General features: G+C 35.9%; 1 protein-coding gene across 3 annotated transcripts; it reads left to right on the forward strand.

Moving 5' to 3' along the window:
• Window positions 1–11,707: 11,707 nt before the first annotated feature.
• On the forward strand, window positions 11,708–19,560 carry LOC114754154 (uncharacterized). 3 transcript variants are annotated; one of them, XM_028942914.1, is made up of 14 exons: window positions 11,708–11,973; window positions 12,371–12,468; window positions 13,788–13,870; window positions 14,111–14,237; window positions 14,925–14,988; window positions 15,093–15,190; window positions 15,288–15,372; window positions 15,760–15,883; window positions 17,339–17,440; window positions 17,588–17,652; window positions 18,449–18,530; window positions 18,673–18,752; window positions 18,851–19,026; window positions 19,148–19,560. In XM_028942914.1, the coding sequence occupies exons 1-13, from the start codon at window positions 11,732–11,734 to the stop codon at window positions 18,906–18,908; spliced, it is 1,308 nt and encodes a 435-aa protein (XP_028798747.1). In that variant the 5' UTR covers window positions 11,708–11,731; the 3' UTR covers window positions 18,909–19,026; window positions 19,148–19,560. The 3 variants fall into 3 exon arrangements, with proteins under 3 accessions (XP_028798747.1, XP_028798746.1, XP_028798748.1); XM_028942913.1 differs by having other exon boundaries at window positions 19,289–19,560; XM_028942915.1 differs by having other exon boundaries at window positions 14,171–14,237; window positions 19,289–19,560.
• The last annotated feature ends 3,725 nt before the right edge of the window (window positions 19,561–23,285 follow it).

Below are 23,285 nucleotides of genomic sequence, written 5' to 3' on the forward strand. Positions count from 1 at the left end.
AGTAAGTGTTATATAAGCCCACTAACTTTTACACTTTATACTTGTTTCTCGCTGACTCTGCTAACAAATTACACTTCACTGTAGTGAGTTTAGAAGTTACCTCAGGCAGCAGCTACGGGGGTGTGCACGTTCTGCTAACATTGATAAAAGAGTCCACAAAGAGTTTCCCGATTGGTTTACATATCGAATACATAATGACAACAACCTATGCACAGATGAATTCAAAGCTCTTTCCCTTTGTTTGTTAAACCATGCACGAAGGTTTACTGTGTATAATGTCAACAGCTTCAAGTTCTGTATGGTTGGACGTAATCAAGGATTGCTCACACAAAACTCTGGAGTTTGCGGGACATTCAGGACAAGATGTTATGCTAGCAGCAGTGATGGTGATATGCGCTTTGGGGGCGTCACTTACTATGGAAAGCTAATTGATATCATTGAGTTGAGTTACCAGCTTTTCATCGTAACTCTGTTCAAGTGTTCCTGGGCATATACAACAACTTCACAGGGACTTGCTATTGACTACTTGGGCATCACCTCTGTTAATTTCTCTAGACTTATTCATACGGGGGAATCTGAATATGAAGAGCCATATATTCCTGCTTCTGAGGCACACTAGGTTTACTATGTCGAGGATGAGAAACATAAAAACTGGAATATGGTCATTCACCTCAAGCCACGGGATCTTTATGATATGGGTGATAGTGATATTATTTACGATAGCAAACCCTTCCAACCGCCGAATTTTGAAAACTTCTTTCCTTAAGGAAATGATAATTTGGCAATTATCAGGTATATGTCTTTTCTCATATTATTTAAATAATTAACTACTAATTACTAATTTTTTTCTAAATATATTATAATTATAACATAATTTTTTTTAATATCTCCTTTCAGGCAAGATGATGATCAATAATAGCAGTTTCAAAAATTTTTATCATTAAAAAAATTTGCCTTTCATAAATGAATATGTATAAATTAAAATTGATTCAGTTTTTTAAAAAGTAAAAAAATTACAATTTGCAATAGTTATATAACTGCTACAAATTGTGAAACCGCTACAAATACTAGTGGTTTTATTATACGCTAGAAAATGCAAGGCCGCTAGAAAATGCAAGGCCGCTACAAAATTAATTAAAACACTGTAAAAAAAACCGCTACAAATGTCTCACTGATCTCTATAAATACCACATCACCTCTTCATTCATTTATCCCATCTTTTTTCCTTCCTCTCCCATTCTTCTTTATAATTCTCTCTTTTTTTCCTACTCTCTGATATGGTGGTTTTTTTTCCTCTTCATTATATGGTAAGGTGATTTTTATTTTAAAAGTCTTAATATCTTTTATTTGTCTTTATTTATAATTTACTAACATATTTATTTCTCGTTTTCTTTCAAATTTTTCTTCTTCACATTTGTCATACCCTCCTCAACCAATTCAAGTATTTCTCAATATAACAGCTTAGGTTCAATATTATAAACTATCTCATCTTCAATTCAACTATCTTATTAAATTAAATTCACTTCATTTGACACAATCATAACTTAATTACTTATTATTTATTACAAAATTCAAATGTATAGCATGTAATACATTAGTAATTATACATATTAACAAAAATTCTCTAATATAATCTACTTAATGGTTTTTAAATTTATAATATTATATTTTTTAATAATCAAACATCTCAATTTAATTTTTTCGCCTGGAATAAACTTTCTAGCAGTTCTCAAAACCGTTAGAAAATAAAAAAAGAGCAATAAATTTCGTAAAATTTAAATTTGCCACCGCATTTCTAGTGGTTCTAACCGTTAGAAATATTTTGGCGCCTATTCCAAAATTTCGATTCCTAACAAAATTTGATTTCCTCCGAACTTTTTAGTGGTTATTTAAGCGCTAGATATTTTTCTGCACTTTCTAGCGGTTATAAACCGCTAGAAATTTCGTCTCATTACCGTACCACTACTTGTTTTTTCTAGCAGTTATTGTAATCGTTAGAAAGTTTCTGGCGTTTTGATGTGTAGTGGTTCCCATAACCGCTAGAAATCTGTTTCTTGCGCTTGATTTTTTAGCGGTTTGTCTAACCGCTACAAATGTTATTTGTTGTGATTAAAATCGCTAGAAAAGTCATAGTTTAATCACTACAAAATATATGTTGTTTTTTTTGTAGTGTAGGAGAGTACAATCATCACACCATTAACAAGGGAGAAAGAAACATGTGGCTGAATACAACAAAAATAAGAATAAAGAAGATTGGGGGAAACCACCTGATTTTGGAGAATCGTCTCCATAGAAGCAACATCTTACATTGCATCATTAATAATCATCCTCTAGAGATGAACAATTTGAACACAAGCACCAGTACAACTTCAGGGATTCGTAGCACGAACAGAGTCAAAATTAGAGAAAGCCATAATGATAATAAAAGATAGCAAAAATGGAGTTCAATAAAGAAAGCAAGTGTAAAATTAAACTTACGGACATCAAACATATTTATAGCCCTCCAATATAAATTTAAATTCATGCCCGCCAGCAGGAAACACCATAGACGAATGTAGGAAAATGGGCCAGTCCACCCTTGGTGGATTGGACCCAAGCCCAATTACAATTTGGGGTCCTGGTGAAAATAACAAGAAATGTGGGTCATTAGTTGTAATATTCCCCGTCTTGTTTTTTGGAACTGCACGGTTACGAGGAATGGATAAGTGGAGGTAGTTACAAAAAGGAAAAAACTGCCGCCATGTATAACTTCAGCTTTTCTTTCCTCTCCATGCAACGGACCGGGGGTTCATTTTTTTTATTCATTCAGATAAACACTTCCTCCCTTCGTCTCTCTCTCCCTCTCATGGTGCATTTGCTGTGAAAACACAGATCCGACTCCGTTACCGTGATCGGACCTCTGCGTGGCAACCTGATAACATTACAGACTCCAGAGCTCGAAAAAACGAAGAAAATGATATAAAGTACACTAAAAACGGACACTGGACGGCGAAGATACGGAGGAGAGAAGAAATCGGGTCCGACGGGTCCGTCGGACCCGACCCGGTTGCAGAAGCCGGGTCAAGGCGACCCAGCTGGAGGTTGAAGGTGACCTCCAGGGGCCAAAACGGCGTCGTTTTGGCCCCTCCTATAAAAAAAAAAAAAACGTATTGACTGGGCTGGATGTAGGATCCAGCCCAAACCAAAAAAAAAAAAAAAAGGAGAAGGGGTGTACTGGGCTGGAGGCAGGATCCAGCCCAGACCAAAATCACAAAAAAAATTGGTGAAGGGATTCGGTTGGGCCGAAATGGACCCAAACCCAACCGGTCCAAATACCTTTTTTTTTTTAAAAAAACGAATTTAAAAAAAAATTAAAAAAAAAATTTGGACCAAACAATGCCACGTGGCGCGTTCTGCCACGTGGCACCCCACCTTGGCAAGTGGGGACCACCACCTGACAGGTGGTGGCGCGTGGAAGCCGCAGGCACGGCGCGTGTCGCCGGCGGCAAGCTGCATGGTGGCGCGTGAAGTACACGCGCCGACAGGGCGAGTGGGAAAAATATTTTATTCAGTTTTTCGCTAATTTTTCCTTCTAGGGGCACGTGTGGGCGCGTGGAGGGTCCGTTTGAGGTGCGGTTTGTCTCTAAAAATCCCTAAAATCAAGATCTTTATTTTGATATATAATTTGATAATTTTGGAGATAATTAAGGATCTATTTGTGAGTATTTTCAGTGTATTTTCTGGTATTTTTCATGCGGAAATAAATTCCAGAATATTCAAAATAATTTAAATTATTTTGTTCTAGGTGAAAATGAAGCAAGAGGCTTCTAGTGGCACTGAAAATATCCAAGATGGTTCATTGGAATACTTATACATGGATAATGCGGTTCCAGAATATGAACCAGAGGATGAGGATCCTGAAGAGGACCCTGAAGAGGTTCCTCAAGAAATCTCGGAGGAGTTAATGGATTCTGGACCTGAGTCAGAATCTTTATTTCCCACTGAACCCCTCCGTACCGAACCTCAATTGGTCTGTAATGATTCGCTAGATCTTCCCAATAAAACCGAAGTAGAGGAAGGCGAAGAGGTGGATCAACCCTGTACCCCTGCTTTAGCTATGAGAATAGCTGAAAGTGATGCAGCTAAATTGACGAACATAAAAGGCATCAATGGTGTGCTCGCTAGCTACGTCCATTACATGACCGATAAGAAGAATACAGAATTCTACCTTAGAGTCATAATGGAGTACATAAGAGCAATAAGAGTTAGAGGCGGACCTAAAGGCAAACCCATAAGAAAGTCTTACTGGATTTGGGCCATAGAGCTAGTGTCCTCCTTTATGAACAAAACGCGTAAACTTAGAAGCCTAAGAAAAGCAATGCTTGATTACATTTATGTTCATATCAAATGATGTAATATTTGTATTCGCCATGAATTTGTGGTTTCATGCATTGTAAACAGACTAAGTATGTTATTTCATTTAATGAAATTACTTGAATTATTGTTGTATGATTGTTCATGAATATCATATGTATGCCTTTTATAAGTGGGAGCTTTTAGAAGATGAGACTTCTAAAGGTTACAATCTTTGAAGTGCTTATATAAAATCCTTGATAGGACATGATGATTATTGCTAGTATCTGTGTGATGGGAGGTACAAACGTATTCTCTTGATCATAGATCTTGTAATTTCATTATTTACTGATCGAGGATAATATAGACACATTACATTGTATACTTCATTGTGCTATATAACTGAAATGTTCTTTGGTTCGGTTCTCTTCAAAGAGAACATAGATTAATGTGGGATAGATTTGTCACAGAACTAAGAATGGCAACCAAGAACATAATTGTTGAATTGAACAAGGGAGAAAAGCTTAACGGGGACAACTGGGACATCTGGCACCGAAAGGTTCAGTATATCCTAGAGGAACAGGATGCGATAGAGCCTCTCACCACTGCTATGGTTGAACCTGAGGCTGGCAACACAAACCAGCACAGGAGAGACCAAGAGGCATATCTAACCTGGAAAAAGAAGAATAGCATAGCAAGAATCACACTTTTGAGCTCCATGGCTGATGACCTGATGTGTGAGTTTGAGTCGCACAAAACTGCACAGGCCATGTGGATAGCATTGAAGGATAAGTTTGGTGGAGTCTCTACGACCAAGCTTAGAAGGTTGACGATTAAGTTTGATACCTATAAGCTCAAGCCAAACAATCCTATGAAGCAACATCTGAGAGAGATGGCCAATATGATCCGGGAACTGAAGGAAGCTGGACATAATCTGTCTGATGAGCAGCAAGTGCAGGCTGTCATTAGGTCACTCCCTGCAAGTTGGGAGCACATGAAAGTCAACCTAACCCACAATGAAAACATCATCACTTTTAACGATGTAGCTAAGCATCTGGAACTGGAAGATGAACGTCTAGAGGCTTACAAGAGCTCTGGACAGACTTATTTAACTGAGGATGCTGGTACTTCCCAATCTAAGCCCAATTTCAAAAAGGGCAAGAAGCCCCAAAAGAAAGGGAAGAAGGGCGGTCCTCAATTTAAAAAGGGCAAGAAACAATTTAAGAAGAAGGGAAAGAAAGGCGGGAAGAAGAAGCTAGACCTGAAGAAGGTCAAATGCTTCGCCTGCCAACAAATGGGCCATTTCGCACGTGACTGTTCCAAACAGGCTGAAAGCGAAAAGGTATTAGTGAATTATGTGAATTCACATGTTTCATATGTTTCTAGTACTGTTTTTCTAACAGAACCTGTTTCTTCTTCTTGGATTATAGACTCAGGCTCCACAGACCACGTAAGCAGGGATCGGGGATCCTTCGTGGAATACCGTCGGTTGCCGTATCAAAGCAAGTGGCTTTATGTTGGGAACAATGCGAGAATCGAGGTTCGAGGGATTGGCACCTGCAAGCTTGCTTTGCGTGGTGGAAAGACCTTGATACTCCATGATGTGCTTTATGCTCCCGACATCCGACGGAACTTAATTTCTGTTATTTGCTTAGTAGACTTTGGGTTTAATGTTTATTTTCATGATAAAGTTGCAGACATTTCCTTTAACTCTGAATTTTATGGTTCAGCATTCAGATTCCAGAAATTTTTTGTTATGGATCTTGCTTTTGGTTTTAACGCTCATGATTGTTTTGCTATTTCTTCAAGCAATCCTGATATGAATATCTGGCATGCTAGACTAGGACATATTAATTAAAATAGAATGATTAAACTAGCAAAAGAAGGAATGTTGGGCACAATCCCTAACATGGAAATGTCCTTATGTGAAAATTGTCTAGCTGGTAAGGCAACTAGAAAACCTTTCGGTAAGGGAACAAGAGCTGAAAATCCATTGCAATTAATCCATTCTGATATTTGTGGTCCGATGAGTGTGAGGGCGAGACACGAAGCTTGGTATTTTATTACCTTTATTGACGATTTTTCACGATATGGTCATGTCTATTTGATCTCGCATAAGTCTGAAGCACTTGAGTGCTTTAGACGATACATAAATGAGGTAGAGAATCAAATGGACAGTAAAATTAAAGCACTACGTACTGATCGAGGTCGTGAATATTTATCTGATCAATTTAAACAGCTCTGTGAAGAAAAAGGGATAATTAGACAACTGACTATCCCTGGCACTCCACAACAGAATGGAGTGGCTGAGAGGAGGAATAGAACTCTTCTAGACATGGTTAGGTCTATGATGGCTCAAGCAAACCTACCAATTTCATATTGGGGTGATGCTTTGTTAACGGCAACCTTCATACTTAACCGTGTGCCCTCAAAATCAGTCGCTTCCACACCCTATGAATTATGGACAAAACGCAAACCAGATCTAAGTATCCTAAGACCCTGGGGGTCAGCAGCATATGTTCATGATGATTCCCACAAGCATGGGAAATTGGGTCCTAGAGGAAAGAAATGTATCTTTATAAGGTACTCTGAACAATCTAAAGGATATGTTTTCATAGGTGAAAACGAAGATGGAACAGTGACTGAAATGGAATCAAGAGATGCCACATTCATTGAGACTGAATTTCCTAATAGAGGAGATATTGACCGCATTGTATCTCTTTATGAGACACAAGAGCAAGTCAGTGCAGAACAAATTGACAGACCAGAATCGTCTAGGTGTGTCAATCTGAGTGGGAGCCAAGAAAGGTCAACACCAAGACCTGAACAAAGAAAGAAAGATAAGCAAATAGCTCCCGTCAGAAGAAGTAACAGGGAAAGTGTTCCCAAAATACGCTTTCAAATAGAAAGCGAATCTCTCTTAGTTACTCCAGAAGGGGATGATGAGCCCCGTTCTGTACGAGAAGCCTTGTCAGGTCCTGCAAAAGATGAATGGATGAAAGCTATGGAAGAAGAAATGGACTCAATGAAAAAGAACCAAGTTTGGGTGTTAGTTGATCTTCCAAAAGGGCGTAAAGCCATTGGGAACAAGTGGGTTCTCAAAATTAAAAGAAAATTGGATGGATCAATTGACAAATACAAGGCTCGATTAGTGGCAAAGGGGTACACACAACAGGAAGGAATAGATTATGAAGATACATTCTCACCTGTTGTGCGTTTCAATTCTATTAGACTCATTCTGGCAATAGTAAACAGTTTAGATTTAGAATTACATCAGATGGATGTAAAAACCGCATTTCTGAATGGTGATCTGGATGAAGAAATCTATATGGAACAACCATTAGGTTTCATTGAAAAAGGAAAAGAAAATAAAGTTTGTAAACTTAAAAGGTCCATTTATGGATTGAAACAATCATCCAGACAGTGGTATTTGAGGTTTCACAAAGCAATAACCTCATATGACTTTCATATGATAGAGGAAGACCACTGCGTCTACATTAAGCGGTTTGAGGGTAATTTTGTCATATTATCCTTATATAGACGATATACTATTAGCCGGAAATAGTCTAGGTTTGGTGGTGGCTATTAAAGAATGGCTTTCATCGAATTTTGAAATGAAAGATATGGGTGAAGCAGAATACATACTTGGAGTTAAAATCCAAAGAAATCGTTCAAAACGAATCCTCTCTCTTTCACAAGAGAATTACATCAACAAGATTCTTGAGCGATTTAACATGAAAGACTGCAATCCCATGAGTACCCCTGTTGCTACTGGAGTGGCTTTGAGTTCTGACATGTGTCCCAAAACCGAATCCGATAAAAAGAAGATGGAAAGAGTTCCATATACCAGTGCTGTTGGTAGTCTGATGTATGCAATGATGTGTACAAGACCAGACATATGTTATGCAGTGGGACTGGTGAGCAGATTCCAGTCTAACCCCGGTGAAAAGCATTGGAAAGCAGTGAAGAGGATCTTGAGATACTTAAAGGGCACTTCCAATTATGCACTGTGCTACGAAGGAGGTGACCTGCGTCTTGTTGGGTACTCCGATGCTGATGTAGGCGGAGATGAAGAAGAACGAAGGTCAACTTCAGGTTATACCTTCTTACTCAACAATGGCGCCATATGTTGGAGTAGCAAGAAGCAAACGTGCATTGCATTGCATTCGATGGAAGCTGAGTTTGTGGCTTGCACTGCAGCAGTGCAAGAGGCTTTATGGCTGAAGAGATTTATAGAACACCTTGGATTTGGAAATGAGAGTACCAATTCGGTGATGGTATACTGTGATAATACTGCAACCATAGCCTATACTAAAGATCCTAAGTATCACAGCAAAACCAAGCACATTGACATCAAGTATAATTTTGTTAGAGATTACATAGCACAAAAGATTGTTACTGTACAATACATTTCAACCAAATGTATGGTAGCAGATCCTTTGACAAAGCCAATAGGCGAAAAAGTTTTTAAAGAACATGTACAAGCCCTTGGCATACGTAAAGTGTAATATAAATACTTCATTAATGAAATTATATTTCGTTATCACTTTATGTGTCTGTCTGAAAGTATACAATGTCTAGTATGTCGTACAGGTTAAAAAGGTTAGCTCTCTCACACGGGCAACCGCCTTTGACACTCAGGTGGAGTGAACAAAGATGAGACATTTGTGTTCACCAGTAAAGCAGCAATGAATGCTGATATGGTAGAGAAGAAACACAAACTTTATGTCGCCTTGACTAAAGTGTAGCAAGTCAAGATGAGATCCATGTTGATAAAGCTGGATCGAAGTTTGGAATCCCACTTCCATAATACCTGTAGCCAGACAACAAACTCTTCAACGTCGACGTCATAACAATGAGCAAAGTTGAAGAATTTGGGTTTAGATACTGAGTGTGTCTGGACCCAAGTCTGTACGGTGTTGATAATAAATCTAAATCGACATACGCTCTTATAGTAAAAGAGTAACACCGTAGCATGTGTTTCATACCACATGTGCTGAGAGAACCGCAAAAGGGAAGCAAGTGAAAGATCCCTGTTTCATTGCTGTGTGAGTCCCAGGGAGGAATTATCCTCCTATTGGTGTCCTTTGACTTTGACAATATCATGAAGATATGTTTCAGTGACTGCTACTTTGGCATATGTCCTATGGTCATGATTGATGCGATCTAAGGTAGTATGCTGAGAAAGCGACTGATTCATTTCAAAGTGATACTTGGGCAAAAGGAAGATTAACTATGATATACACACCTATGCTAGTGTCTGTGACATGTCCCTTATGACATTTTGTGATCGTAAGTGTGGATACTAGACATACGAGAAAGGTAATCTGAGTCAACCATTGACTCGAGAGGGATTAGATTTACCGTGAAAAAGTGTATATAAGTAAATTTGGGACATCTGAGGCATAATTTTAAAATTCAAGCTACACAAAGGAGAGGGTGACTTGTGCTGATCCTTCAAAAGGGATTTCTAGTACAGGGACCTAAGGGAAGACGTCATGCCCACGCGGTCACAGCAAAGCACTAAGTATGAAATTGAGGGAAGGTGAAGAGACTAGGCCCGCGACATCTAATCCACCAAGTGTGAGTGGGAGATGTAGGAAAATGGGCCAGTCCACCCTTGGTGGATTGGACCCAAGCCCAATTACAATTTGGGGTCCTGGTGAAAATAACAAGAAATGTGGGTCATTAGTTGTAATATTCCCCGTCTTGTTTTTTGGAACTGCACGGTTACGAGGAATGGATAAGTGGAGGTAGTTACAAAAAGGAAAAAACTGCCGCCATGTATAACTTCAGTTTTTCTTTCCTCTCCATGCAACGGACCGGGGGTTCATTTTTTTTATTCATTCAGATAAACACTTCCTCCCTTCGTCTCTCTCTCCCTCTCATGGTGCATTTGCTGTGAAAACACAGATCCGACTCCGTCACCGTGATCGGACCTCCGCGTGGCAACCTGATTACATTGCAGACTCTAGGTATGCCCGAAATCCTTCAACGAAAAACCCACTACCTTTAGAAAGAACCCCATGACAGCGCGGGAGAAAGGGATTCATGCAGGGATTCAGGAGATCACGTGAGAGAGAAACAAAAGAAATCTAAATGGAGGGACATGCGACACCTAGTGCAATATGAAACATGGACCCCTATCATGCAACTAGATGTCACGTAGCAAACCTACAAGCATCCCTCCTATTATATAACTAATAGATAATATGTGACAGATTAAGCCCCCTACTAACTCTTATACTAAGGACCATAAATACTATTAGGTTTTCAATTTTATGAAAAAAAGAGTAAAATACTCCAACCTCCCTAGCATTTTGCCCTAATTACAACGACGTCCCCGCTATTTTGAAAACATACACTTAAGTCCAAGTTGTTAACTCTATTAAGAATGTTCTAATTAAGAAGATATTTTTAATTAAAATTTATATTAAAATACTTTTTATTTACTAATTTACCCTTCATAATACTAAATCCGTAAATTTTGGCTAAAATTTTTTGAAGAGTTTAAAATTTTTTCCTTTTCCTTAATTTTATTTTTTATTTTTACCAATAATTATTTGTTTAATGTTTTTATCATATTGGGATGGAAATTAATTAATTTAGTTAATGTAAACATAAAAATATTGAATGAAAATTGATTAATTCTTTAAATATATATAATAGACTAAATATGATTTTAACAAAATTTTTATTTAAAAATTTTAAATTATAAATTTAAATGATTTTTATAGTCTCTCAAACTTATACAATTTATATCATATAATGATAAAAATATTTATTTAACATGTTTTCAAACCTAGATAAATAAGCTTCATTATGTGTGAAAAATTAAAATTATAAAATTTTATAATATAATCAAAATTAATAATTGTTTGCATATATTAAAATTATTTTTTATTGTATTAGAAATTATTTTTTTGACAAATATACATGTTTAAATAACTTTTATATTAAAAATGAGTATTTTGGTTGAAATAAAAGTCTAAAAATAAAACTTAACGGTCACAGTTGTTTACATAAAAAAATTATGTAATATTTATTTTCATTTTAAAAGAGATATATGTATATATTTAAAACGGAGAAGATATTCCTGTAATTTAAGTAAAATAAAGGGGTGTTTGGATGGAAACCAAACTATGATTTCAGAAGTACTTTTACGATTTACAAAACAAATATATGAAGAAATTTATTTCGTTTTACGAAAAAGTACTTCTGAGAAACACTTCTAAGGGTTGCAAACACTCCTTAAAAAAAGGAAGCGGAGTGTATTTTATAAAAAAAAGAAATTCGAGGTCTCGGCTTTTCCACGCGACCAACATGGTTGGACGACGCCACATCATCAGCACGGATAAACTGATAAGAGCGACGACGGACAGCGGAGAGCTCCAAGTCGATGGGGCTATCGATGGCGCCAAACCCTGTACCTTTGAAATGGTCGCCAATGACAGCGTTCGTCCAGGCCAGAGTCAAGAGCCAACGGCAAATCAGTACAGTCGAACAAGTTCAGCTTCCTGAGGAGACCCGCAATTCCAGCGTCCTGGTGCTTGGAGGAACGGGTCGCGTCGGAGGATCCACCGCCATTGCTCTCTCTAATTTCTGTCCTGAGCTTCGAGTTATCGTCGCCGGTCGAAATAGGTCAGTGCGTTGCTCTGTTTATTTACTTTACTTTACTTTAGCTCATAATTTAAAAAAGAAAAAAAAAAAAAAAACAAAAGAAAGGAAACTATATTACGGTCGCCTCGATGATTTTGATGACAAACTTCAAAATTTAACAGAAAACTCCATGAACGAATGTGACAAAGCATCCTCCTTCGGTGGGGTTTGATGTTTGGGGACTGGTGTTTGGTGTTCATTTAGTGCTATTGTCCATTGTTAACCTCAGAGCGTTTTTTGTTATTCATATGCTTAGTTTGAAATAAGGTTTTGATTAAGAAGGTTCAGTAATTTCCCTCTAAAAGTAGAGAAGAATATGCTTTTTTTCAAAATTTGGTGCCTTTTAGTTGCTAATGATCAATGAATGGCTGATGGGCAGAGAAAAGGGAGAGACTATGGTGAAAAAACTTGGGGATAATTCGAGTTTTGCTCAAGTTGACATCGACAATGTGAAATCTCTAGAAAATGCTTTGGAAGGTAAAAGGAAAAGAACCATAAATATTATTTCGATTCCTTTATTTACAGTATTAGTAACCGTGTTTATTATATTTCAGTTATTAACTGTATTGATTTAGTCAGATGAGCTCTGCTATTCTTACAACACTGAATTCTTGCCACTCTCCGCTCCCTCTCATACCCCTTTTAACCACAATTAGACTAACTCTGAAACCCTACTGTTGGTCTGGCCTCCCCTTTCCCATTTTCTTGCCAATTCCTGCTCAACATCCCCGTATTTCTCTCCTGCACATCTTCTGCTAAATGGGGACACCTATCACTAAATATGTGCATGCGCGCATACGTATTCATGAGCTCATAGTCGTTATTAGTCTATATGCTATGAAATATAGAAATTGATTCTGGCACGGGACACAACATAGACATTTGAAACGTTGGACTGGCCAAGCTTCAAAAATATAAAACACAACATGGCATGGATATGTACACATAGATTCAATACATTGACATGTGTCATACTACCTCCGGTCCTATTTGTAAGAGCTAGTTGACTAATTTGAGGAGATTAAGAAAAAAGTTAAGTTAGTTATTTACAATAAATAGGTGTTGTTTTTCTTACAATATCCTTACTAATCAAGTATATTGGCTATAATTACTATTATTAAAAGGACTATATTGAAAAAAAATACATAAATATGAGAGACAAAGTGAATTGGAGTCTTATATTTAGAATCAAAATAAAAGTCAAACAAGGTCTTATATTAAGGACTGGATGTAGTATTTAAATAGTAGTTTGATAAATGTTCCATTTGTTGGTCTATTTCCAAAGAAAACACACTTGGCATGATCCTATACATTGTTTCTATTGGGAGTGTTTGAATCTTGATCATTACTTACACCTGATTTTTATCTACCCGTGCATTATTCTATATTCTAAGTACCTAAAACTGTTATTTTCCTAAAGGATCTTCTAAATAAAAGATGTTAAGCTATAATATCCAAATCATCATCAACAACAAAATTAGGTCAGATTTTTCTTTGTCTCATCAAGAGGGGGTACTTCAGTCTCTTTTTTTATCCCTTTTTGGAGGGCCAGCTATGGCCAAGTTATTTCTAAGCTGATTTTTGGGGATATCCCTACGTTTCTAGAATGCATCACGGCAATATTGTGGTTCTACCTACTTGAAAGTCAGTTGGTATTTGTTTAGCCTATATATAATTATTGTAGAAATTCACTGGATTGTTGTAAAAGTTCATAGCCATCACGTCGGGTGGCTCAGAATATATCCTTCTTTTGTCTTGTAGGATTTGAAATTCATGCTATGACATTGCTGTTGCAGATGTGGATGTTGTAGTTCATGCTGCTGGACCATTCCAACGGGCTAAAAAATGCAGTGTACTTGAGGCTGCCATAAAGACTAAGGTGAGAAAAAGGTAGCCTATGTGTTCAACAATTATCAACACACCAGCATATACAATAAATTTATAGCAATCTGTAAAAGTGCGACTATAATGCATTGGAAAACATGTTTTATTTATGTCTAAATCCTTGTTGTTTTTTATCCATTGCAATTTCTGCACACATATATTCATATCTCTTTCCTTTACATATGCTTACCTACCTTCTCTGTTTCTTTTCCTTTTGGTATGGATCTTGGCACAGACAGCATATATTGATGTTTGTGATGATACAAGCTATGCATTTCATGCAAAATCTTTACAGAGTAGGGCAGTAGCTGCAAACGTTCCTGCTATAACGACTGGAGGAATATACCCTGGAGTGAGCAATGGTGCTTACTTGTGAGCAATATCTAATGTGTTAAATATTTGGGAAATAAGCTTTTCATCAACTTATGTTAAACTTCAATAAACAAAATTTTTCTGCTGATCATGGTGATATGTTTAGGTCGAATAGTAGTCTTTCACCCCATTCTTGATGTCAAAAGTAAAAAAGGAAAATGAGTAATTACTGAGAAATATAGAATGTACTTTTCAGGCTCTCCACTTGAATTATTGTACAAACTTGATGCTGTGAGATAAACCATATTTTATAAGTGTTTGCGAGTGAATCATGTTTTATATTTATTCATGGTGGATTCGCTGCTGTGGATTTTTGGTGGCCATGAACGGCTGAAAGAAATTTGTGCTGATGTATGCTATATATATATTTTAATTTTAATTTTGTACTTTTTTGGGCAACTCCACCCTATACTGCTACTGATCTTTGTTTGGGTTAGGATGGTCCAAGACAAAGCTTGAATATTTTACTTTAGTCGTGCCTTCACTGCCTCTAGTTGGTAGCATATCTTAGAATTGAGAATAGAATACCTAAAGGTTAATTATGGTGAGCTCAGATTCAGTCAGATGATGGTAGATTAGCATCAATGTCATGTCATATCATGCTTTAAGTGAAGAGTTGAAATTTTTCATCTGCTGTATTCTACTTCCTAGTAACACTTGCTGTGATTTTGTGGTAGTCATGGCGGCAGAGTTAGTTCGTGCTGCAGAAAGTGAAAACAAAGAGAAGCCAGAGAAGCTAAGGTAATAGTTGCTCTCATGACTATTTTAAGTCTACATTTTTTCCCCTTGTAGGCATATTTTTCAGTTTTTGATGTAGCAACCTCTATGATGGATGATCATCTCAGGTTCAATTACTACACAGCCGGAAGTGGTGGAGCAGGTCCAACCATATTAGCCACAAGTTTCTTATTGTTGGGAGAGGAAGTAGTTGCATACAGCAAAGGTTCTTATCCAGATCTTCTACTTGTTATTTGCTTTATATAGAGTAAATTATCATTTTGTATGCAGGATTAATGATGATCTTGGTCTATTTAAACTAGGAAGAAAGGTGAAACTAAAGCCTTATAGTGGAATGCTCAATGTCGACTTTGGCAAAGGGATTGGCAAAAGAGATGTTTATCTATTGTAAGTAGTTCAAGATAAAGAAAGAATTAAAGTTGGATCATGCTTTCTTCTTTCTTTCCAGGCTCAAACAGAATAGCAGTGAGATCTTCTGTCAATTTCATGAAAAGGGGGGAAAAAAAAAAAACTCTAATGAATTTGTTCATTTTGTTCATGTTAATATTCATTATATCAAGTTCATTTTCCTGCAACATAAACCAAACTTTCACAGAAAGACCTTGGTCCTGTTTTTTCCCGCATGATATATTGCTACAAGTTAATTAAATGCCCCGGGACTCTCTCTTACTCACACATGCACACACACACGGGACCCCTTTTTTCGAAGTGAGAGAACATAAATTAAGATTCATCACTCCTAATAGCAACAATTCCTCCCAACATGACTTCCAGGAATTTGCCAGAGGTTAGAAGTGCTCATGAGATCCTGGGTGTGCCAACTGTAAGTGCTCGATTTGGAACTGCTCCGTTTTTCTGGAATTGGGGAATGGAAGCTATGACGAGACTCCTTCCTGAGGTATGCTGTTGAATTGCTTGGACCAACTTGTTTGCAGATAAATGTAATTGCTATTTGTATGCATAAAAAATAGCCTATTTGTAGGCTCTACTATATATATTACTGTTTCCAGTCTTTAATATAAAACCCTTTTAACTGAATCACATAGGTTAAGGTAAGAAGTTAAAACCGGCTAACATTCTTTTTTTCAAAACTGACAATGTCTCTTCTTAAAGAGTGGGCAGGTTCTATTTTCTAAAGCACTTTAGAATATATCAAATGAGGACATTTTTGGTAAAGCGTCATAAATGCGATTTAAAATCAGTTCTATAGTTAGGCCACCTAAAAAGGTCTTATATTAAGAACTGGAGGGAGTAATACATAATATCCATGATTGTGTAGTCCTTCACAACTTTTTCTTTCAATAAAATCTCTTATTCCCTAAAAGCTTTAAATGTTTTCCTCCTTTTCCATGCATGTCCACAAGTTAAAGCAGAAACCTAACAGAATGCTGTAGGTTCTGTGGTTTTGTGGTGTAGGTTAAACCCCTCTATACTTGTACCTTTATCTATTGTATTCTAAGTTAGAGTCTGGCTAAAAGATAGACTCCCGAGAGGTGAAGTTAAATTATAAACAAATCCTTTACAATTGAAAACCCCATGACTTCTTATCTTAATAATAATAAACTCTAATTTTTAACAGACCTACTTAATTTGTAATTTTATACTATGTTTCTTATCACTTTCCCTCAAGGTAAAGATCAATTCTAGCTTCAGATTTTTACAAATAAATCCAATTGAAATGAATAAGATTTCAGCTCACTAAGGTCGTAGCTATAGTCTAGCATGAGTTGGAATCACATCCTAACCGACAATCAATTTTAGAAACTTCAGCAGTTAGCATTTCCTCTGAAGTCCTTGACAGCAAAACGTGTTTAAAATTTTTTGGTCTACACAGTCATAATACAATACTACCTCCTGTCTTTAATATGAAAACTAGTTGACCAATTTGAGTAAATTAAGGAAGTTAATTAAATTAGTTATTTGCAATAAATAGGTATTGTCTTTCCTAAAATATCCTTGCCAATCAATTGTATTAGCTAGAACTACTATTATTATAAGGACTATCTTCAAAAAAAGTGGATTGGGGTCTTATATTTAGGACCAAAATAAAAATTAAATAAGTTCTTATATTAAGGACTGGAGGTAGTATTATGATTACGATCCATTGTAAATTTATGGATTGATTTATGCTTTGTTTCATGTAGTGTTTGAATGAATTTGAACATTCATAAGCAGTTGAGAAGTTCGTGGGCTGCTTTACTGCCCTAATTCTTGGGTTAATGTTCTGCATGTATTCATCTCAAGATGCTAAAATATCTAGGATTTGCTGTTCTTAATTTTAATTCAATAGTTACTTTTGCATTATGTTATTATTATGTACCACAGAAAGACTTGTTCTGTGCAAACGGTGCAGGAGTTTCTGCAAGACAGAAGCAAAGTGCAAACGTTGGTTCAGTTGTTTGATCCTTTGGTTCGAGCAATAGATGGGTTAGCTGGAGAACGTGTGTCAATAAGGGTAGGCAATGTTAGAAAAGGGATAAACAAGTACACATTTAGCAGACGTTTAGCTCATAAAATTTTTCTTCTGAAGGGTATAGTTTCAGTCATGCATGATGAAACTCATCTAATCAGTTATGCATTTTCTTTCCGATGTCGTGGATAGATTGATTTGGAGTGTTCAGGTGGTCGCAGTACAGTGGGCATATTTAGTCACAACAGACTTTCTGTGTAAGTGCTAGCCATGCAGATAATTAATTAGTTTTTGATGAATGCATGATTTATCAAAATTGCTTGAATTGATAATTAAGTTTAATTATTTGAATGTACATCTCGTCTGTTTTGTTCTATATGATACTTTTTAATGGAACATGTATAACATGGTAGGCATGAACTGTGTCTATTGCATTACGCCTATTATTGAACGCAAAATCATTTGAACGAAGTCAAGGCATTGTTTATCCTTGGACATAGATGCTTGGTATCTTAATCGGTGATTTATTCTTATCCTCATCTTGCCGGTCAGTGTCTTCAACTTGACTGAGTAAAATGACATTGTATTGATTTGAAATTAAATCATTAGTGTTCTTAATTAATGCATTTTATAGATTTTCAATTTGAAATTTAAATGAGTTACTACCTCTAGTCCTAAATATAAAAGCTAATTTGTAGTGTAAATAATTACACTACAAACTAACTCTTATATTTAGGACCAGAGATAGTGATTACGGAACACTTAGATGAAAAAAATGCATGGCATATATTTTTCTGTGGATGTTATGTGCCAGAAAAGTAGCCACACATAGAGCTTGAGCTCCGTGTGTGTGTTTTTTTCTTTTTTGTTTTTTTTTTTTTTTTGGGGGGGGGGGGGTTTGTCGGTGCGTGCATGCCCACAAGTGTGTGGTAAAAATGACTGATTTTTTCTACCAGTTTTTTAACGTCTTTATTCTTCAATGCTTTGATTTGTTTAATTCATGAATCTTTAAAGTTTTATAGTAATGACAATTGAAGTTTGCGCACTTTGCAGATCTGTAGGAACTTCAGCTGCTGCATTTGTGCTTGCAGTTCTTGAAGGAAGCACACAGCCTGGGGTTTGGTTTCCTGAAGAGGTGTGTACGGCTGGAATTCCTTTCTCCCTTTCATCTTTTCACCTTTTTTCTTCGTCCTGGGTGCAGTGTGAAAGTGCAACAGTAGATTGTTTAAATACTCAAGTTAAACGAATTGTTACAAACCTTCCATCAATTAATGCAGCCTGAAGGACTTGCAATCGAGGCAAGAGAAATTCTTCTCAAACGTGCATCTCAAGGAACATTTAACTTTGTGATGAATAAGTAAGCATCTTAAACTAGGTTCTGGAGTTGGATTATTTGTTACTTACCCTGAATTGTAATTTCCTTTGCTTGGGTTCCTTTATTTTGGAAACAAACAGGCCCCCATGGATGGTAGAAACAGTTCCAAAAGAACTTGGATTGGGAATATATGTATGAGATTTTCCATATATTAGAAAAAGTGAAGTAAATCTCTTCCAATTTACCCCGAAAGTAGAGGAATTATACTCATACCTTTCCATGGAAGAACGGGAATGGCAGTGTCATGAGAACCAAGGTACCCTTGCTGATTTTTTATTTGGTTGATGACAAGATGCTACAACTTTCTTGTCTAATCAATTCAGCTTTTATTGCTAAAGATTTTTTTTACTGTATCAGGTTACTGTTATCGTTTTCAGGTTTACTTTCACATAGAGGCTGTCAATTTGTCCAGAATCGTTATCCATTTTGATTTTTGTTTGCTGCCTTTGACAGTACAGTTGTTATTTTCGGGTTGATGTGGTCCTTGCTTTCATGTAACAAGTATCTTGTTTCTGCAGGAAGTTCAATGAAATGCGAACAAAATGGTGTCCCAAGAATTAATGTTTTAATAGTCTTGCATTCTTTTGATCCAATAGTTGTCGATAAGAAACAGTTGTTGACAGATAATAACGATAAAGCTTTTAGTCACTCATGGAGCATTGACAATATCGTGGGGGTGAAGTCTGGATAAGGGGATAATGATTGGCATGGAAGCATAATGAACAAGAAGAATTTTTCACGTATTGTTAGCAATTAATAATGAAACTGAACTGAACGTTTTGCCTTAAAATTACAAAGATGGTTATAATCTGCTTATCTTCTTATGAGAACCTATGTCCCATTTGATATGAAGTATTGAGAATGATGGATAAAGATTGGAATTGGGATTGAGAAAACCTTTTAAAAGAGTGTTTAATACGAGGAATTATTGTCTAGTCTCAAGTAACAAGTAATTCCTCATGCTACATATTCTTTTAATGAGTTTTTTCTAATCCCAATCCTAATTTTCACATCTTATTCTTAATACTTTGTACCAAATGGGAATTTTAGGGATAAAAGGATCTCCCAGCTTCTCCTAAAAGCAAATACAACAGCAAACATTTAAAAAGAGCCTCCATTTGAATGAGATGCTCTTGGGAAAATCATAGTGAAGAACTATGATGGAAGAATATTGGCTTTAAAATTTCATATTGATTATTTAGATTAAACATTCCCACCGAGTCGGTCACTATATTACTGCTGTATCTGTTTTGCTTGATGTGCAAAGGAGGGAGGGAGATAAATGAAAAACAGAGGAAAAACTGTTGATCTCTTCATTTTTCTAGAAGGTAATCAAATTTGTGCCGAAAATTTCTACTGCTGGTTGGGTTGAGTAGGACTAAATTAAAACTGAAATTCAAATTTTGTAGATGAAATACACACGCGCACAGATAGATCACAGTACCATATGTTCTTATCAAGTCTAAATGTGATCATGTTCCACCTCTATACATTTAGTTTCAGAATGTTATTAAACGTTGGATTCATGGTTATCCTTCAATTGCTTGTTTATTTTACCATCACTACTAAACATTGTCTGGTAGTATGAAATGCTCTCTTTCTTCTTCTTCTCTCTCTGTTTTTTTTTTGAAGGAATAGGTAGAAAAGAGGAGAAATTAAATGGAGTGGAGTTTTCTTGCCCATGGTAATGTTTTGCATAACTAGAAAAGGACCAGAAATGATATCCAACCTAATTGGTTGGATAGCATTAATATCCGATGAGGGGCGAGTAATATCTTGAACTCCCCATGTACATAATGACAATGATGGGGCAGCCAATTAAGCAAATTTATTCACTTCTTTGGAAATATACTCCAAAGTAATGACCCAGTTGTGCATCGTTTATCTCTAATATCTCTGGTCGTATTGGCAAGCGGGTGTTCAATGAGTAATCACACCGATCGTCGAATGAGTCTCAAGGCTTTTAGTTGAATCATTGAAGACTCTAATATTCGTGTAATTAACGCTTGTTTCAACTTAGGACTCATTAGGATTAACGATTAAGAACAGCTATAAGTATGTCTAAAGTAAGTGGAAACAAAACTCTTTTTACATATATATTTCGATAAATCATGATTAAAAAACTATTTATAAATTATTTCAAAGAGGTCTTTCATCATAGGGTCTATTTGGAATCATAGTAGATGCATGAAAAAAGTGGTTTGGGAATGTTAAAAAATGGCTTCAGCTCCATCGAGCATGTTTGGGAGTATTGGGCAAAAAAAAAAAAAAACAAAGAAAAAACTCACAATTCTCTCTCTCCTTTTTTTTATTAGCCCTATTCGGGTTAGATACTAAATGTGAGTAATGAAATTTGAATCTTTTTTCACCGGTTAGACACAATCATACACACAAATGAAAAAAAAAAAAGAGAAGTAAAAACTCAATTTTACATAACGAAAAAGGGCATAACCAAGTTTTCTGTTGAATCCAACCACTGCTTTGTCCGGAAGAAGGCTTATGCAAATAGCTACATCTGTTTGATAAAATCAATATCAAGTTTAACCCAGTTTGAATAGAAATATCTCGGGCTTAGCTTACTCTTTTTTCACATACATATCTCGTATTTTGTAAATCACGATTAAAAAACTACTTATAAATTATTTCAAACAGGTCCTTAACCATAGGGTCTATTTGGAATCATAGTAGATGCATGAAAAAAGTGGCTTTGGATTGTATCAAGCGTGTTTGAGAGTAGCAAAGCAGCTTTAAGCTCACTTGAAAACAAAAACAAAAAAAAAAAACTCACAATTCTCTTTCCTTGTTTTTTTTTGTTAGCCCTATCCGAAACTTTGTTGGATACTAAATGTAAGTACCTTTCTTGGTTGAGATTTGAATCTTTTTTTCACCACGTGAAAAGATTAAATATTTCCGTTAGACCCAATCATACACACAAATAAAGAAAAAAGAAAAAGAAAAAACTCAATTTTACACAAGTCAAAAGGGCATAACCAAGTTTTCTGCTGAATCTGATGATTGAATTGCTCTATTTTGTTCGGAAGAAGACTTACGCAAATAGCTACATCTGTTTGATAAGAATCAATGTCAAGTTTAACCCAATTTGAATAGAGATGTCTCAGGCTTAGCTTACTCTTTTTTCACATATATACCTCGTATTTTGTAAATCACGATTAAAAAATTATTTATAAATTATTTCAAATAGGTCCTTAATCATAGGGTTTATTTGGAATCATAGTAGATGCATGAAAAAAGTGGCTTTGGAATGTTAAAAAATGGCTTCAGCTCCATCAAGCATGTTCAGGAGTCGCAAAGCAGCTTTAAGCTACCTTTTAAAAAAAACAAAGACAAAACTCACAATTTTCTCTCTCTCTCTCTCTATTTTTTTTTTGGTTAGCCATGTTTGAAACATTGTTGGATACTAAATGTGAGTACCTTTTTTAGTTGAGATTTGAATCTTTTTTTTACCATGTGGAAAGATTAAATATTTCCATTACACCTAATCATACACACAAATTAAAAAGAAAAAGGAAAAAAAACTTAATTCTACGAAAGTAAAAAGGGCATAACCAAGTTTTCTGTTGAATCCGATGATTGAATTGCTCTATTTTGTTCGGAAGAAAGCTTATGCAAATAGCTACATCTGTTTGATAAGAATCAATATCAAGTTTAATAGAATTACTTTTTTCTTCACATACATACCTCAAATTTTGTAAATTACGATTAAAAAACTACTTATAAATTATTTTAAACAGGTCCTTAATCATATGGTCTATTTGGAGTCAAAGTAGACGCATGAAATAGTGGCTTTGGAATGTTAAAAAATGGCTTCAGCTCCATCAAGCATGTTTGGGAGTAGCAAAGCAGCTTTAACCTACCCTGAAAAAAAAAACAAGGAAAAAACTCACAATTCTCTTTCTCCGTTTTTTTTGTTAGCCCTATTCGAACCACTGTTAGGTACTAAATGTGAGTACCTTTCTTAGTTGAGATTTGAATCTTTTTTCACCAAGTGGAAAGATTAAATATTTCCGTTAGACCCAATCATACACACAAATAAAAAAAAAGAAAAGAAAAAAAGAAGTAAAAACACAATTCTACGTAACGAAAAAGGGCATGACCAAGTTTTCTACTGAATCCAATGATTGAATTGCTCTATTTTGTTCAGAAGAAGGCTTATTCAAATAGCTACATCTGTTTGATAAAAATCATTATCAAGTTTAACCCAATTCAAATAGAGATATCTCGGGCTTAGATTGCTCTTTTTCACACACATACCTCGTATTTTGTAAATCACGATTAAAAAACTATTTATAAATTATTTCAAACAGGTCCTTAATCATAGGGTCTATTTGGAATCATAGTAGATGCATGAAAAAAGTGGCTTTGGATTGTATCAAGCGTGTTTGAGAGTAGCAAAGCAGCTTTAAGCTCCCTTGAAGACAAAAAAAAAAAAAAAACTCACAATTCTCTTTCTTTGTTTTTTTTTTTTTTGGGTAGCCTTATTTGAAACTTTGTTGG

This window comes from Neltuma alba, unplaced genomic scaffold (genome assembly GCF_004799145.2).
Source record: "Neltuma alba isolate B1F8T4 unplaced genomic scaffold, ASM479914v2 tig00010087_pilon, whole genome shotgun sequence".
Taxonomy (NCBI): domain Eukaryota; kingdom Viridiplantae; phylum Streptophyta; class Magnoliopsida; order Fabales; family Fabaceae; genus Neltuma; species Neltuma alba.